Source organism: Fulmarus glacialis, unplaced genomic scaffold (genome assembly GCF_000690835.1).
Source record: "Fulmarus glacialis isolate BGI_N327 unplaced genomic scaffold, ASM69083v1 scaffold7260, whole genome shotgun sequence".
NCBI classification, from domain to species: Eukaryota; Metazoa; Chordata; class Aves; order Procellariiformes; family Procellariidae; genus Fulmarus; species Fulmarus glacialis.
Window position 1 is genome coordinate 153060 of NW_009188304.1, and position 17835 is coordinate 170894.

Below are 17835 nucleotides of genomic sequence, written 5' to 3' on the forward strand. Positions count from 1 at the left end.
TCTCTTCTTTTGAGAATGTTGTTCCCTATCATTTGCTACCTTCTATCAAGAACAAATATTGCATATGAAATATTTGTACTTCTGAAACTCCAGTCAGTTTCTGCCACAGGTAAAGTTGCACCTCCAAACAATTTCAGATCTCAAATCATCAACATTGAAGATTAAAAAAAAAAATCCTTCCTAAAATACACCACAAACAACGGACTACTGAGTGATAATTTTCAAGAATATACCTCAGCAATACAAGAATTACAAAAAGTACTTTACTTTCTCTTAAGATTCCCTTACACAGTATCTTTACTCCCCAAGTAAATGATAAAGCATGTCTAATAACAACAGCTTTAAAGTACTTCTGCCATAAGCTAAAAACCTCATAGAAAGGATTCTTCAGTGAGAACCAGTGATGCAATTAATGTGTTCAGAGTCTGAACAGTTGTCATTTAGGCACACGTGAACGATGCACTCATTGGAACTGAACAACTGAACAGATTTTGAAAGCCAAAGTGACCTACTGTGCATTCTGTCAAACAATTTCCTATACAGGATTATTTAACTCCTGATACAAATCACATTTTTTTCCTCCAAGATTCTCATGGAAACAATTGGATGAAAAGGTTTCTCAAAGAGAAGATGGAAAGTACTTTGTTGAGACTGCTGCGGCACAGAGCACTGAAATAGAAGACAGCAGAATTCCTAATCTACACTGAGTGAGGAATATTAAATATATCAAGTTTACCTTTTCCTCTGAAATTTGATTTTACTATTTAATTAACAGTTTACAATACTGAATAGTTAACAATATAACAAAATCCAGCATAAAATATTTTCCCTTTATTTCACTGTTCCCAAGATCTTTTCTATACACATTTCTGTACCTAAAACACCAGTTTCTTCCAGTGTTAGAAGACATTACAATATCTTTCATGCACTAGCTAAAACCAGTTCAATCATTTATTGACACTCCTTAGCTGTGACAGAGTAATGCTTTCACATTAATGCAACTTTGCATTGTATAGACAAATTCTGGCGGTTTACTTCCTAACTGCCCAACTCTTAACTTCGAAACCCTGAGGTTCTTATAACGTAGGCACCTTTTCATTAATATAGATATAGCAACATAGGTATATAAGCACCTCCCCTCACATACACTTCTGCTGTGCTTGAAGCAGCAGACCATGTTGTGCAGAAAAATCTTTTTGCTTTTTAATAAAATTCACTCTGTGTCCAAACTTTTTCAGCAGATAGATTGATTTTCATACTAGCAGTGTGTAAGTGGATCACTAAGAAAAGTGGTAGTTTTTAACAACTGGTAAGGCAGAAGAGATTCTTAGGTACAGGGAACAAGTTAGTTCTTCTCTGTGTACTTAAAATGTACACAGTTCTGGACTCTTGCAATAAATACTAAGCAGCTCACTACCACAGCAATGGTAGTGATTCAGAGAACAGCAACTACAAACATCATAGCTCTAAGCAGATTAACGAAGTAAAAAATCAGACAGCAGTATGTATATGGATAATGAAAGACAGTAACTCAGAATAACACAGAAATCATATGCACCTAAGGTTAGCTGCCCAATACTATGTGTCTGATTAAACAAGTTAAATAAAAAAATCCTCATTTTAAAAAAGCTAACAAGGAAAAGAAACAAAGACACAAAATATTTCTGGGGAAAATACTAAGCTGTCTTAATAATGTGACAAACTATTAATTGAGAAAAACCCAGAAGTTCCAGCTAGGTTAGTAAATCCATCTTTGCTATGCTTAAAAAAGTCAAAAGAAAACTCTACTGTTACAGACTCCCTCTTGCCTGCAAAGAGCAATGATGAGTCAATAGCAGCTTCTCATTAAGATGCTGCAGGAAACAAAATCCCTAGGAGACAGAGACTTCTAAAAGAACTTTGTGCCTTTCTCTGTTCTTCTCATCCCAGGAACCACCAATGCTGAACAGCAGAAATCAGTAAAACTTCCATGAATTGTAGAAGAGTTTGAGAGAGACCATAGTTTTAGGCCTTGCTGTTCATGGATTAATTCCGTATACCACTGGATACATAAGCACTATTTGGTTTGAAAGAAAGAACTCGTCAGCTTGTAGAAAGTAGTGGCAATAACCCAATCAGTTTTCACTCTTGGAAAGGGAGCTGTAGCCCAAAAACTCAGACAAACAAATGGTGCAATGTAGGTTTCATTCAGCTTTGAAATCCCCAAAATCTGCCACTTGAGTGATATGCATGATTGCAACGCTACACAAAATAAAGCTGCAAAAAGATTAAAAGAAAAAGCCTAATTAAGGTGTACAAATATTTCCTGAAAGCAAACAGCGAGGGTGGAAAAGATTATTTAGTGTTGCTATGATGTACTACGAGAGCAGTAAAGGACTACTCAAACAAAAGTTTAGGTGCAGTCTCAGATAAAATTTCCGAACCATGACATCTATCTGACTTCATCAAACTCCCAAGCGAAGTGAAAGAAGCACCAGCAAATTCAAAATCTAAAACCTGGCTGGGCAGAACAACAGAAAAACGTATTGGGGTGAACAATTCTGCAAAAGTCATCGAAGGATGGATGACTGGGTCCTGCTCCATGTACAAACTCAGTGAATAGATCAGTTTAATTTACTAAGGAAATTCACTAGCTTTAAGCCATGGGTATTATCTTAACAAGAAATCAGTTAAAGCTGCATTATAACCATGTAAACACCTTTTTCTAGGCTGTACTCTAAAGGACATTTTAAGAAAAGGGAACCCAGAGGATGGAGTGTTTAAATCTGCCCAAATATATTCAACAGAATAAAAGAAAAAATCATGGGTTACAAATTGCGATGCTTAGAAGTAATCACGTAAAAACAATATTGTCTTGCTTCTTACATCTGCTTTGTGTATCTATCTCCCCATTTTTCCAACAAAAGCTATTTACCCAGTAAGTAAAGAGGTAACAGTAGAGAGACACTGGAACTTACTCAGTACCAATATACCTTCAGCAAATTGTTACATGATTTGTGACAGCAAATGCCTTCATCACTGATGACAATGCATGAACCAAAAGGCATATATGTTCTTTAGCATAACACTTATCATCTGAGGCATTCTTGTCTAAAATTAAACAAGAAATTTTTCCAAACTGGATCCAGAAACAACATACAGACATCATAAAATCTGAATTCCAAGTTGATATGAGTCACTGTGAGACACATTGTTCTTAAAAGAATAGAAAACTTCAACTGAAATTGAGAGCAGTGATTAAGTGGATCAGGGCAGTGGAACACCTTCTGGAAATCCCAAAGGTAACAAAATAATAATATACCTGTCTTTCTTTTTGAGAGCAAAAGACCTGTATTAGGTAGGAATTTGTTTTCTTTTCAGAAACAACTATAGAAATTAGCTGCTTAGATGCCTCAATGCTGACTATCATCAGAAAGCATACCTTTAGAAAACAGAGAAGAATAAAGAAAGCAAATTGTAAAAATTTTAATGGAATTTAAATACTGCATTGAAGTGAGATGAGAATATATGAAAAACACTCTCTGACAAATAGTTTGTAGGATTTAGACATAGCAGTTCACGAAATGACTATCAGAAATGTAACAGGTTTTTTTATCAGAGATAATAAGGGAGGAAGAGAGTCTAACAAGAGGAAATAAAACTGAGATACAAGTAGGCTGATAACAGGAAATTTAGTTATCCTGGAAAGGGAAACTCTATAAGCTGGAAGGACTTGTAACTCTTCATGACTATTCCAGGAGCTAATTTTTTGTTGAAAAGTGCACAGCATAGACTAAAGAATACCTTAATAAAAACAAAAAACCAACCAACCAACCAAAAAAACATTAAAAAAAAAAGACAAAATAATGTTGTATTTCATTGTTCCAGGGATTTGATAGATATGAAGTTACTCCCAGGGCTTTGTGTGCAAATTTTTCATTGTTTCTTTAACCAAATTTTGACTCATTTGTAAGACAAAACCTACAATGTATTCTTTCAACTTAAAATAGATTTTTTTTTTAACTGATTAAAATATTTGTACCATAACTTGATCTCTGCAGATGGAAAACTGATTCACCTGGATATTTTACAGCGAAGCTGCCTGAGACAGCACTGCATCAATTGTCCAGTAGGTATAATTTTCAACCAAGAAAATTCCATACATTCAAGAAAAAGAAAAAAGTATTTATTTTCCTTCAGTTTCTGATGCTTTTCTGCACTTTGTTTAAAGTTTATATAACCTGCATATTATTTGAAAACTAGCCGTTTTTCCAAGGTAATATTACTTTTGAAAAAAATATATTAAAAATAACTAAAATGATACATGGAAAAATGACTTATGATTCTTGGGATAAGAAGTGAGTTCTAGCAGCGTCCTGCAGCCTTGCAGTGCTAGAGCGAACATTCCTCCTCCCTTCCAGCATCCAATATCACTTCTCAAACAACAGTCTAGGGAAGCAGCAAAGTAACACTGGGAGTTAAAGCTTGGAGAAAGAGAACTGCCACTGAGATCTGTTCTTGTCACCAGACCCCTCAACAGTGTGAAGCTGGTGGGAAGTGAGAGACTGCCAGCCTACTGTCTCTAAGAGTTCGCAAAGTTGTGAAAAAAATATGCTTGGAGAAGCAAGAGAGGGTTGGAAAGGCTGAGAAGAAAGAGGACAGGAGAGCCTAGGATACCGTAAGGCAGTAAAGGCAGACATTTGCGTCCTCTGGTCCTTGGAGCAGAATATAAGTATGCCAGATTTCTAGAGACTAATGTGAAAACTAGGAGAAGGTTCCTGCTGGCTCTTACTCAGAACATTGTCTGCCGTACTAGGAGCCATCCTCCACAGGGGCAAGCTGGTGTCGGGAGCATGGGAGCAAGGTGCTCTCCCGCAGCATCTCTCTCTGATTCCACAGCTGGTCTCGCACAGGTGAAAGAGGCTACTGACTCAGGGATGCTGCCCTGCCTCTACGGTTAGACATAATTTCACATATTTAGGGTATCTCAGAAGATAGCAAAAGTAGTAATATTAAATCTGAAGAGATTAAAAGCTAAAGTTAAAAAAATATTAAAATTAGTTTAAGCGTAGGAAGACTTTATTATGAAATTATGACAGGGTTCATTACGCAGAATATTCTCTCCGGTTCCTGGTTGGTACTGCATTCAAAAGCGTAATTAAAACCACAAACACTCATAAGCTAGAAACTGTGGCAGAGCTAGGAAAAGAGAGGTCAAGTGAGCTGAAATAAAGAAAAGAGGCAGGAAATCCTGCTTCTTACTCTAAGCTATGACAATGATTTATTCCCTTACTATGGACCTTACAGATGTAGTCAAGTCCTTGTTCTTAATCTGAGAGAGAGTGACAAAAGGTTTCTGTAAACTGGCAATTGACCATTCTCCCAGTACAGAAAGAGTAGGAAGCAGCAACTACGACACACCGCGGTTTGGTAATACTGTACTGATCCAATGGCTTTTTAAGATTAGCTGCAACCTTGTGTTTTAAATTAAGAGATCTGTAAAATTTCTTATTTAGCTCCTTTGATCCACTGTGTTTACTGATCATAGCTCTACATTCAAACCTTAATCTTTCTGAGCCTCAGCAACAGATTGTTTATTTCCCCTGTTATTACCTACCTTCCATGGATTCTGAGAATTACCGTAGGTAGTATTAGTGATGTGTTTTAGTACTTAATTACTACCGAATTTAATACTGAATACACTATTACTGAACAGTAATACACCTATCAAATGAAGCGATGGAAGCAAAGACTAAATACGCTTCAGCTTTTTTTTTTTTTTTTTGTAAGGAGGGAAAGGGTTTTGAGCAGTTCTATGAAAAAGCTGGATGCTGGTACTGAGTTCAGTTTTTGGCTGGTATGTTGAACTGAATCAGATCATGAAGGAGCCAGACAATTTTTTTTCCTCATTCCTTACAATTCTTCTGAATTTTTTTCAGACTGGTGCATATTTAGAAATAAAATCTAGGCAGGTGGGCAGGACAGTATGATAGAAATGCCAGGCATAAAAGCAAGTGGACAGGACAGCAGAAGAGCAAGAATCAGTGAGTAAGCAGACTCAAAGAGCAGCAAGGGGACACTGGAATCAAGGAGCAGGTGAAAAGGCAGGAGGAAAATGCCAGACATTCAGCAAGTCGATAAAGCAGTACCAAACAGTCAGCAGGTGTGCCAAGCAGCAGAAGAGCAATTCCGCAAAGTCAGCAGATGCACTCAAAGGTGATGCCAGGCACTTGGAGCGGGAGACAGGGCAGCGGAAGGCCAATGCCCGCGTGCAATCAGATCGAAAGGACAATAAGGAGGCGATACATGCCGTTCAACAGACGGACAGGGCAGTGGGTAGTCAGTGTCAAGCAATTAGCTGGTCAAGGGGTAATGCCAGACAGTCAGGCAAAGGGCCAAGATTTCAGGAGGACAACGTGACACAGCCAGCAGGTAGAGAGAATAAGAGAGTAGTGAACGCCAGGCAGTTCCCAGTCAGGCAAGGCAGCAAAAGATCAAAGCCCATGAATAATCAGATGCGACTGTCAGCAAGGACAAAACAGAAGCCTGTCAACCGATTGACAGGGCAGCATGGTGGCAGTGCTTTTTCAATAACTTAGGATACCATGAGTGAAACAGTCCCAAGAATCTAGATGCTCACCCTCTGGTAATATCATTAGATCAGAGTGAACCATGAAAATCCACAGGAGAATAGCACACAAATGGAAACAGCAGATGAGTCTGACCCTAGCACTTGGGGAGGCCATGGGACCTTCCTATAAAACAAAAAAATGAGAATCCACAAGAAAATCAAACAAATGGGAAAAATGTGTCTAAAAACTGTTTTCTGATGATGATTAAAAAAGCAAAAAAATACTAGCAAAGAATTAGTTTGGAAATGATTGGGTGGGATTGAAGATGTTGCTTACCCCTCTCTGGAGCCCACATAATGGGAATGTTGGGAATTTCTGCAGCAGAAAAACAGAAGAGAAAAGGGATTTCTGACTCCCAGTTCAAGGAAAGCATGTCAGTTTAGGACTGGGTAACCTCTTTGGGCAAAAAAATAAGAATTCAGCTGAATCTCTGCCCATCCCCAGATACATGCCTTTATTGAGGTTTGCGAAAAATTTAAGAAGCCCACATCACTTTCATCTCATGACATACCACCCTTATTCCCCGAAACCACACTTACCTCTAGCACAAGGTGTATAAAAGGGGAAAGGGGATGGTCTTGTGAGCTCATTCCCATATCCACTGCAAAATAACTTGTGAAGATGAACAGGAGTACCCATTAGCCACTGCTGGCCATTTGTGAGATAAACTGAAGAAGTCATTAACTGTTACTCATCACTAGTGTAGGCTGGTGTTTGAATCTGGCTTAGATACACCTACACTCTAATGAAAAGAATTAGTCTTATGAGTCTTGTGGGGTAACCCTTTTCTATGGCAAGAGTTGCAAAAGTACGAAACTTATCAACACCTTCTTTTACCTTCAATCTCCTCTTCTCTTTAACTTAAGCACTCTGTAATTTATCATGGTTGGTTTTTTAAACAAATTAAAAAATGTTTCAGAAATCTTAGCTGCTGCTTTATTTCAGAAACACATAATGAACTCTGGAATGTAAGAAATGAGAAAATCCCCGCAGTAATAAAATTCAGTAATTTAACTCATCTGTCATTTCAGCCATGAGTCTTTTTGTTCAGTAAGTATCTTCCTAGTAACTAAAAGTCAACCAACCAGGAATCAAACTTCACTATTTCTGTCATCTTAGAAGTCCACGTTGTGTGCGTACTTATCTGCCTGCACATTAACTTCTTATTGGTAACACTGAAAACCTACATCTCACTTTCATAAGGCAATAATATGCAATAAGAAGCCAACTCTTCCCTCTCCTGCAAACTACAGAGAACCTTAGACACAATAAAGGAATCATTAGTTCTGCTGTGCACTGCTGAATTAGGATTTGGAAAGGTCACAGAGACAGAATCCATATGAATTTGCCGTATACTCATACGCAACAAAGCTTTTAAGGAATACAGTAGTAATAGGCTAAGCTGACAGAACATTATTTATACTGATCCTCTGGGCATCAGCCACTCATTCTCCTTCTAGCTGAGCAAGGCACAGGAATAATAGAGGCTAATATCACTTCGAATTTAGAAACTGGGGTCATAGCACAGGAATTTCTTCCAAATCCATACTTTCCTGTATCAAACACTACTATTTGGGCTTAGAACAGAATGACAGGAAATTTAGGCAGAGACCACAAAGTGATTTCCATCATATGATTAGTAATGGCATAAACCAGTCAGGAATAGCGTTCACTGACTGAACCAGAATAGATATGAATACTATAGAGTATGAGGTACTTAGAGCACACATTGGCAGTTCTATCAAATCCTGTGATTTTGTGGCCAGCAGCAACTACAGTTAGCTGCACCACACCAAGAACAAAATTGCTAGAACCTTCTCCCTGAAGGGAGATCTTTCAAGGCTCAATGAAAATGAACTATGACAAACTGATCTCAGTGAACCATAAGAAAATGTTTATTTGTGGAAGAAAAGATGGACTTTTTAAATCTAGTAAAGTTTAAATGTCAATAATAAATAATCAACAGTAGATTATGCACCTCACTATTAATTTGGAAATTCTCATTACAAAATAATTGCGAAAAAGAATATATGCATGAAGTGACAAGAAGCTAAAATATCTGTGAATGGTCTAAATTAAGGTTAAAACGTAATTATTTTCTTGTCCGTAATTGATAAGACTTTCATGCCTGAGTGTGACAATAGTCATTTTAGTTTTCTATTCTGGTACTTATACTGAGTTAACATTTTGCTAAAGCTTCACTGCTCCACGTGATAGCAATTAGCAGAAGCAAGCAAAGGACCAGTTATAATCCTAAGAATAACAGCTGAAGCCAGCTGCTTTCCAAGACTCTTCTAGTTTCTTTCCACTTAGTGGCTGGAAGAGCTCCTACACAGCAGGCAAGGAGCAAATGAGAAATTCTCTGCTCTTTAGTAAGTATTAGTTTTAATGATCAACTATTTTAATAGTGAGTCATTTTGCTATTCCAGTGCGCTTATGTCAAAAAGACTAATTCACTCAATTTTTGATACATCTTAAATCCAAACTAGTATTTGCCCTCTAGTTATCATTTCTTTAAGCTGCCTTCACAAAGAAGTCTTCCTAACATGTCTATACATTTTTTGTTAATTTTCTCCATATTAAGCTTTTATTAAACTCTTTGTAATAGACCATGACCAGAAAAAAATGACACATTAAGGGCAAGAATTGCATAATTAGTGGCCTGACAATGTTTTCAAGATTATTTTGCCTTAACCTGATGTTTAATTTTGTTCAGTTCCCTATTATCTGCTGTGAAGAGATGTTTTAATGGAACCTATTTTCAGAAATTACTAAAAGGAAAAAATTCCAAAAGTTCCAAATTGAAAATTTCATTATGCAGAAGTCCGATGGCAGACATATTTTTCTCCCCCAGTTACAGAAAGGACTGCAAGATCTACCCACTGTTGCGGCTACACTGCTAATAGGAGGCAAGCCAGTTAATTTAAACTAACAGAGATGTCCATATGAGCTGTGGTCCCTACAGTGAAAACACAGCTAAAAGGCATCAGTAATGCCAAGAGGGGGAGAACCCTTCTCTTTACCCTGATAAAAAGTAAATTATAATCATATTGTTCTTCTGGGTGCATTTTTGAAAGTATTTGGGATCACTGGGATATGAACCATTTGTCTACCCACAGGATATGCTGAGTCTTCTTCCAATTTCCATTCTGAAATTACCTTGGAATAAAAAACTCAATTGCAAAATTTAAGATAAAAGAGTGAGATTTCCTGGCTTGTTACTGTGGCTTTGCTTCTCATTCAATGAAACATTCAAATCCCTTACTGCTGTTTTACTACTGTTTGCTTCTTTTCAAGAGAGCTTGCAAATATTTCATACACGTTTGAAAGACAGAAAACAGAACTTCTATTTGCTAGTTGAGAGTATTAAGGAAAGCTAAAATAAAGGAATTCTATTAGTATTATCTTTAGGAGATGATGGTCAGATGACTTTACACAGAAGGTTAATACGTTAGTTAAATAATTTAAAAGATACTTGCCCCTGCATCCTCGGCCAATATTATCGGAGTTTTGCATTTTCAAAAAAGAGACAGAGAAGCAATTCATGTTATCCTTTTGGATGCAGGAAACAAAATTGCTTATTTATTAATTTCAGGATCCATTTGATTCAAACTATCTTCTCATTTAACATACACAGAACATAAGGCTAGAATCTAGTTTGGCCTTCCGCACAGGATAGCTCATTAAATATCATCCATGACTTCTGTCAGGAGTACAAGATAACTTGAGTTTTATAAGGCATCTCTCCCACAATCAATTGCTTTTGATTTGACATGATTGAAACGGAGAATACAGCTCTTCTTTACGGAATTTGTTTGTGATTAATCTCTCATTGTTAAACAAACCAACCAACCCAAACACATAAAAACCTTCCATTATGATGATTTTCTTCTTAGACTTTTCTGGCTTGAGCTTCCTATCACCAGCTATTGTTACAATTCTAGTTAGTAGACTAAGAAAGCCGTTGGTATCTTATGTTATTATTTCCCAAAGAAAATACAGTATTTTAATAATAGTAATACAGTATATACCTTACATTATTATTTCCCAAAGAAAGTACAGGTAAAACCCAAGTTATTTCCTAGTGTTCTTTATGATAAACTGAACAGACTGAGTTGTGTAACTCTCACAGAAAGCATCTCTCCTAGCCATCATGTATTTTTTTGACCTTTTTCTATATCCACTGTGACATATGAAACTTTTTAAAAGGGGAATGTCAGAAAAATATGCAGCTTTCCTTTTTAGACACATCAATTCCGTATACAGAGACAAAAGTATCCTCTGTATTCCTATTCCTTTTTTTCCCCCACCATCTCCATACTTGTCTATATTGGGAAATCTAGACAGAAACAAGTTGAGAGACATACATTCTTTCAATCCAGTATCTCAGCTGGATACACAGACAAGGAAACATGTTCAAAACTGCTTGTTTACGTAGCCGAATATCAAGAATTTACCAGGCTGTCTTTATTTATCAAAATTAGCATTCTTCAGGAATGCTCTCTCTACAAATATTTCCTCCTTCCTTTGTGGGTGGTCTTTTTTTTTGGTTGGGGGTTTGGGGTGGGGTGAGGGGCTTCTTTTCTTTTTTTTGTGTAACCTCTGATATTTGAGTAAATGGAGCTGAAATGGGATCTGGCTTCCTTCCCTCTCACATTTCTCACTATAGCTGTCCTGGCAGCTCACAGGTGTTTCCATGCAGTGACTGCAGTTGATGATAGCACAACCAAGCTCTTCAGTGATGCTGGCGTGTTACCAAGTTTTCCTGAGAAACTCAAACAAGAGAAGAGAAAGCACACTTTTTAGCACTTCATAAGTCAGCTAATCAGTTTGCAGTTTCCCGAGACACAGGTACTTCTGTAACCTGACGGTGTACTGTGTAGTGCAAATAATCTGTATACTGCTGCTTCTCGAAGAAACTGGTAATAGTTGTTTAGTGAAAAGTGTTCTGCAACTAAATATATCAATTCTGCTATAATAACACGCCTTCCAAATACAAGATTTAAAATCTAATTATAGAATTTTTAATTAAATTAATAAGGCACACAAATATATTTGGATTTTTATAACATCAAATACAGTGTTTCAAATAATAAATTTTCTTGAAAAATTAAAGCAGACTGGATAAAGACCTAATCATATAAGCTAGGAACTGTCTGGAGGACTAAGAAGGGAATGTTACCTTATAGAATTGCTGATAAACTTCTTACAGAGTAGCACAGAATTTGGAAGGAGTCTGTCACAGAGCAGTCTATTCCATTTAAGCATATTTGTTGCCTAGATGCACCTGACAAGGTTTCATAATTCAGACCCTTTAGGAGCAAGCTGGGTTGGAAACATAATTTTCTAAGAAATATGGAGAACAATAGTTCTCAAAAGGTCTGATGGCAAGTTACAGGATCAGATATCACACATATATGGCACACCTCATTATACAATAGCTCTACACAGAAATCAAACTTAATGGGGAATGAGACCTCCATTAAGAGATACAGAAAACTACAGTCTTAAAATAGACTACAAAAATAAATGCTGAAAAAGGTTATTAAATTGGAGGGTACCTTGAATATTGAAGAGTGAAAAACTGAAACAACAGCCTGGGTAATTAGCGGTTGTACGATTCCATAGTATTCCTACCACAAAATGACTAGTGTCTCATGTCAGATGACAACTTCATTCCTCTTCACTACGGAGCCATCCTGAAGTGACAGTTTGTAAAAAGAAAATGAGTTTCTTTTGGCCTTGTGACAACATGAAGATGTTTTTGGTATGGCACTAAGAAGAGTTAAATACTGAAGAAGAACAGAAGTACTCCCATATCCACAACGAACAATACAAGAAACCCTGCTGCTCTGGAAAGGCACTATTTGAACCAGGGAGGATGAAAATACCTACATATTATTTCTAGTTTAAATTATTGCCTATTAAATGGAAGTTGTTATTTGAAATGTCTCAGTGGATTTGGGTTAATCTGGGGGGAACATACGTTGCTGTGAGAGTATGGTTATAACATGACACCCTGTTGTGTCACAAGCATCTTATTTCATTAACAAAGTTGAAGGGAAAGCAAACAAACAGACAGAACACATGAAAATTACAAATAATAGAGATTAGCAGGGTTGTCAAGACTACTTGGGACATGGAAGGATATTGACATTAAAATGGAATTTGAAGAAAAATTCACACTAAATTCTAAGGACAAACTTGGGAAACAGCAATAGTGAAAGATACCTCAGGGAACTGGGAAAAGCCAGGTGATAGAAAATTTGCAGTTGGTAATGATTATAAAAACACTGGTGCAATTTTGAATTAAACATACAAAGACTTTATATCACATCAGAACAGAGAATTTCTTCTTTCCGGATATGGCTTTTGTGTGGCTAGGTTTGGAGTATTTTGTTCATTCTGAGCATGCTTTTTTCAGAAAAACGCTGACAAATAGAAGGGAGTTCCAGAGAGCAATGATTTCTTTTCACGGACTAGAGAACTTCGATGAAAGAATAAACAAATATGCATATATTGTCAGATTAAATGAAAACAGGTATGTGTCTAAATACATTTAAAACCAGTCTATAAATATTGAAGAATATAATCAGCAAGAACCAAAAGGAACATTTTTCCAGAGCATTGGAAGAGGAGGAAGACTGTAAGGAAACATCTGTCTGGTTTTACATGATGGAAAAGAGCTCTTCTATGCTTCTTCTAAAGTCTCATCTTAAAATTTCAGGGCTGGCAGTTATCTGCAGCGTGGCTGAACTATTTGTGAATACACACACTGACACAGCTCAAGGATGTCTAGCATCAGTTGAGGCACAGTAAGTTGACTTCTATTGCTATCATCTAAGTACATAAAATTAGTCGCGTAGGGAGGCAAACAAGACTTGTGAGCCACACTAGAGATGAAGGATAAGAAAACAGCCAGAAGACTCTGTTAGGGGCAGACAAGTGAATTTTTTTGATGTACAATTTTGCAAAAGAATAAATGTAAAAATAGAGAAGACGGAAGATAGAAAACTGAGCAGAGCGCCTGTATACATGAGATTTTTCCTTTCTCCCTTGTATTGACCAACAGCAATAGAGAAAATACATTTCTATATCAAAGAATACCTAGCGATAGATAAAAATGCTGCCACATCATTTAAATATTTTCATAAAAGGTAATGTATGTTATCATTAACATTCTGTAAGAACTGTAACTGTCTACCACTCAAGTATTGTAGTTCCAAGGAAAAAATGTTTGCATCTGGAAATACAAAACAGAAGTTCCCTAAATAACTTAACTTTGGCCCTATGTAAAGCCCTGATCTCTGTCCAGCAACAAACACTTTTTAAATCAACAAGCAGACTGTATGAGCATTTCCAGTATGGATTTAAACACTACCCCCATAAATTACAGGCAAAATAAGATAGTAAAAAAAAAGCGGTTTTATCTACAAAATTAAGCCTACACTTTGGCTTTAGTCCAAATGTGAACTATCATAAACTGCCATATAGATGAAGAATTGCAGCATTCACTAATAACATCTACAAGACAGTTTCCTTCAAATTCAGGCATCCATTGGGTGAATTTTGGGGTTTAAATATCCACATGCATTTCATCACTTCTAGTCACATGGACAAGAAGGTGAAGGATATTCACACTGCTTAATTGACCCTCACCCCTCAAAATGTGAATCACAGTAACTAATTCAAAAGTTTCTCCCCACCCACTGACCAGACTGAGGCTATAAATTTAGGGACCTGAGGTATGTAAGGAAAATCAGATATTGTGAATACCCATAAAACAATCTATTCCATTGTAAGAAAAAAAGTCATTACACATCATTGAAACAACTGCAATAACCTGGTATGATTCGGATACAGTGTTCAAAAGGCAAAGTGAGTGGGGAAACCGAGTAATTTTTTTTGAAACTTAATCATAAATTTCTGAAGTTTCAAGAAGTTATTTTTAATAGATACATTATGCTAGACACTTAATTTCAATTTAATCAATAATTACAAAATTCAATTAACATTAATTCTTTGGGCTGTAAATAATCTCAAGAACTATCTTTACCTTGTACGGTACAAAAGCCATTATGTATCTATACTCAAAAAACAAAGCAGAAAAATGTGTTTTCTAATCTAAAGTACAGGAGGATTAAGGAGAAGCAGGACTGAATCATTCCAGCTGAAATATGACCCAAGGGACTACTCTCCCTACTGTTAGGAAAAATGCTAAAATGTCTTCCAGTATCAGATTCAATTATTACCAGTTTTAAAATCATGTCTTGAAGATGACATCTCAATAGCACAATGTCATGATCACACCATTTCATTATCAGTTCAGTAATGAGAGGAGAGCATGCTGGACGAATACCATACATGGAAGAGATTAAAACCACTTCCTACATCAATGCAAGTTTTCCTGAAGGCTTGCTATTGCATGTTTCATGTTGACATAATGAATTTTCCAATTAGAATTGGTTCTCTCATTGACCCAAAAGACATAAAATATGGGGCCAAAGCTTATGCTTCTTCATACGTTTTTATTATAACATATACTGGCAAACTAATTTTCTTCCCTTAAAAACACTTGTTTGAATGAATGATCTAATAAACCCTATCATAAGAACAAACCTTATCATTGCCACTTTGTAATAAAAACTGGGATTCAATCTCTCCACTGTGATTTAAGTTTAGTCTTGCCAGTTAATCCAACTTAAATGAGTGAAAAGTGAGTATATACTGTCCTATAAAAAGTATGGGAATAATTCAACAGTCAGAACACTTAATTCTGTTATAACCAACCGAAGTCTTGCATACCTATTATGTTTAAAAGTAATGCATTTTTTCTTCAGTACAAGTTATTAATGATTTTTGTATCAATGTGTTTTTATTATATAGTCTAAAGACACTTCAACAACTCAGATTATTTTTAAAATGGCTCACTGTAACATCAAAACTAATCAAAGAAATCATCACCACCTGTCTTAAATGATTAGTTTGAGTTACAGCAATGAAGCAATGTAAGGAAAACACTAGGTGTTTATGTGCAGAGTTCTCATTTGTTTATTTCTTGTCCCAAATGCTGCTTGAGAAACTATGGCTAATTTTTGGCACTGGCTGCAATGCTTCCTCTGGCACTACTGCCTAGGCTCGACCCTGCATAAAGGTAATAAACCAGGAAAACTGAAGCAGAAATTCAGCCCTCCTTTTACACAGTGCTGGGAATACAACCTTCAAAACCATTAAGTTAGTTTGCAAGTAAGAGATCAATTCAACCAACACGCTTTTCACTTTTGCGTTGCTTTAGCACAGTGAATCATATGCAAATTCAGTTTCACTAGTTACCACACTATGGCCATCTTACATTGTTCCCATTTTCTGATACACAGACCCTTAGGTTTTACTTACTTAAGGTTTCTAGTATATAATCTAAAACCATCAGAAGTAATGTACAGGATCATCTTCTTTACATGTTTGTTTAGTTACATAAATGTTATACAATAAATTAAAAAGTATTTTTAGATTCTTAACGGAAAAAAGTTAAACTGCAGCCATGATTGACAGACACATTTGTAAGTAAAAAGCTTTGTAGGCATGTTATAATGAACTCAAATCAACTCTAAGTTGAAAGTCTAAGCAATTGAAAACTTATATTAGTACTTAAGAGAAATCTAAATATGTTAAATTATCGAAATAAACACTTCAGGCACTCAAACTTAATTCTGCCCTTTAGTGAACATAAGCAAACCAAAAAAAGTATGTGATTTAAAAGTTCATATTAATCTAATTTGGAACCATAAATACCAAAATACTTCAACAGCAATCACACAGTCATTTCATATTACAACTCATGGCCATGAGGTTATCAGGTTATTTCCTTTTTTTTTCCCCTTACCTTAGCTCCTTATAAGTGGAATGTAGCCTGATTTCCTGTGCAACATTTACTGGTGCAGGTTACCTCCATTTCTGTGCCTGCTTAGCTTTTTTTGACAATGTGGTATCAAGCAAGGCAATAGCAGCTTTGCACAGAATTTTTTCCTCCTATTATCTGCCTCTCACACTCTAACCTATAATGCAGTAGTTCTCAATGCAGTAGCCTGCAAGGGAGAATTAAGGGCTCTCTTCCTTGTGCAGGACACAACAAAAGCCACACAAGTTTTTGCTTAGCAGTGTTGTACTGCAGTGCTAAGGAAAATTACGCCAAAAAGCCGTCATATTTTTGTTTTGTAAGGGGACTGGAAATCCATTATACTATGCCACATTTTAGTTTGAAAATCGTTTTGGGTCAGAACCCAAGGTCAGAGTAATTCTCTTATGCTATATTTCCTATTGCTTTTTCTGCTTCAAAGTTGTGTTTCACTTGACCTGTCCAGAAATACTGCAAAGTAAAGTCACAGAGGAAATTTCAAAAAAAATATCAGCCCCCTCCCTCAGACTCATACATTTCTACACCAAAGGGCAGATTTTTCTTATTCCAGGACTATCTCACCTCTGGAGTGACATCTCGTGGTGCAAACCCTGTTCCTCCAGTTGTTAAGATCAAATTAAGTTCCTTTTCATCACACCAATCTATCAGCGTCTCCTGAAAGAGAACATGAATCCTGTCAGATCTAACAAGTAATACGTGGGATACAGTTATCTCAGAAAACACTTGAAGAGTTGAAATGTCTTAAAAACAGAGACACACGCAATAAATACAGGGAATTGTAAAATCACTCGTGGCTTTTTATACAAAGATTTTAAACCACTGTTTATAACCAACAAATGACAGAATAATTCAAGTATCCATCATATTTTTGGAAATGGAAACTGAAATTCTGTTCTCCATCTCTTGACCTGAAATGGAAAACAAGAATTCACAGTTATTCATTTATATCATTGTTTATTTTGATTTTGAGATATAAATATAATGCTTTGATACATGTTAATAGAGTATGTGCATTTAATTCAGATTACATAGTTGATTCTTGTAACAGTAACTTTGGTTTCTGTGCTCCACTTTTTAATAGCCTGAAAAAAGCAAGAACCACGTATTTGTAAGCTTATCTACTAAAAGATGCAATAATACACCTGACGCAGCAACACAAAAGATTATCTATAACCATCTTTTCTATGTTCCCTACAACATCTCAATAGGACTGTGTATACCAATTCCAAGGCTGAACTAAGAAAGCTTAATAAATCTGTCATATAAATTCAATGACTTACAATACTAGAGAACTCAGGATGCTAGAGA

At 36.2% G+C, this 17835-nt stretch overlaps 1 protein-coding gene across 1 annotated transcript in view; it reads right to left on the reverse strand.

Annotated features, from left to right (window-relative positions):
• Positions 1-17835, reverse strand: part of GPHN (gephyrin) — a gene marked incomplete at its 5' end in the record, with an annotated part of 202461 nt that overhangs the window by 123731 nt on the left and 60895 nt on the right. Inside the window, one exon of the mRNA XM_009578130.1 lies at positions 17089-17181. Coding sequence (XP_009576425.1) covers positions 17089-17181 — 93 coding nt within the window. The remainder of the gene's footprint in view (positions 1-17088; positions 17182-17835) is intronic.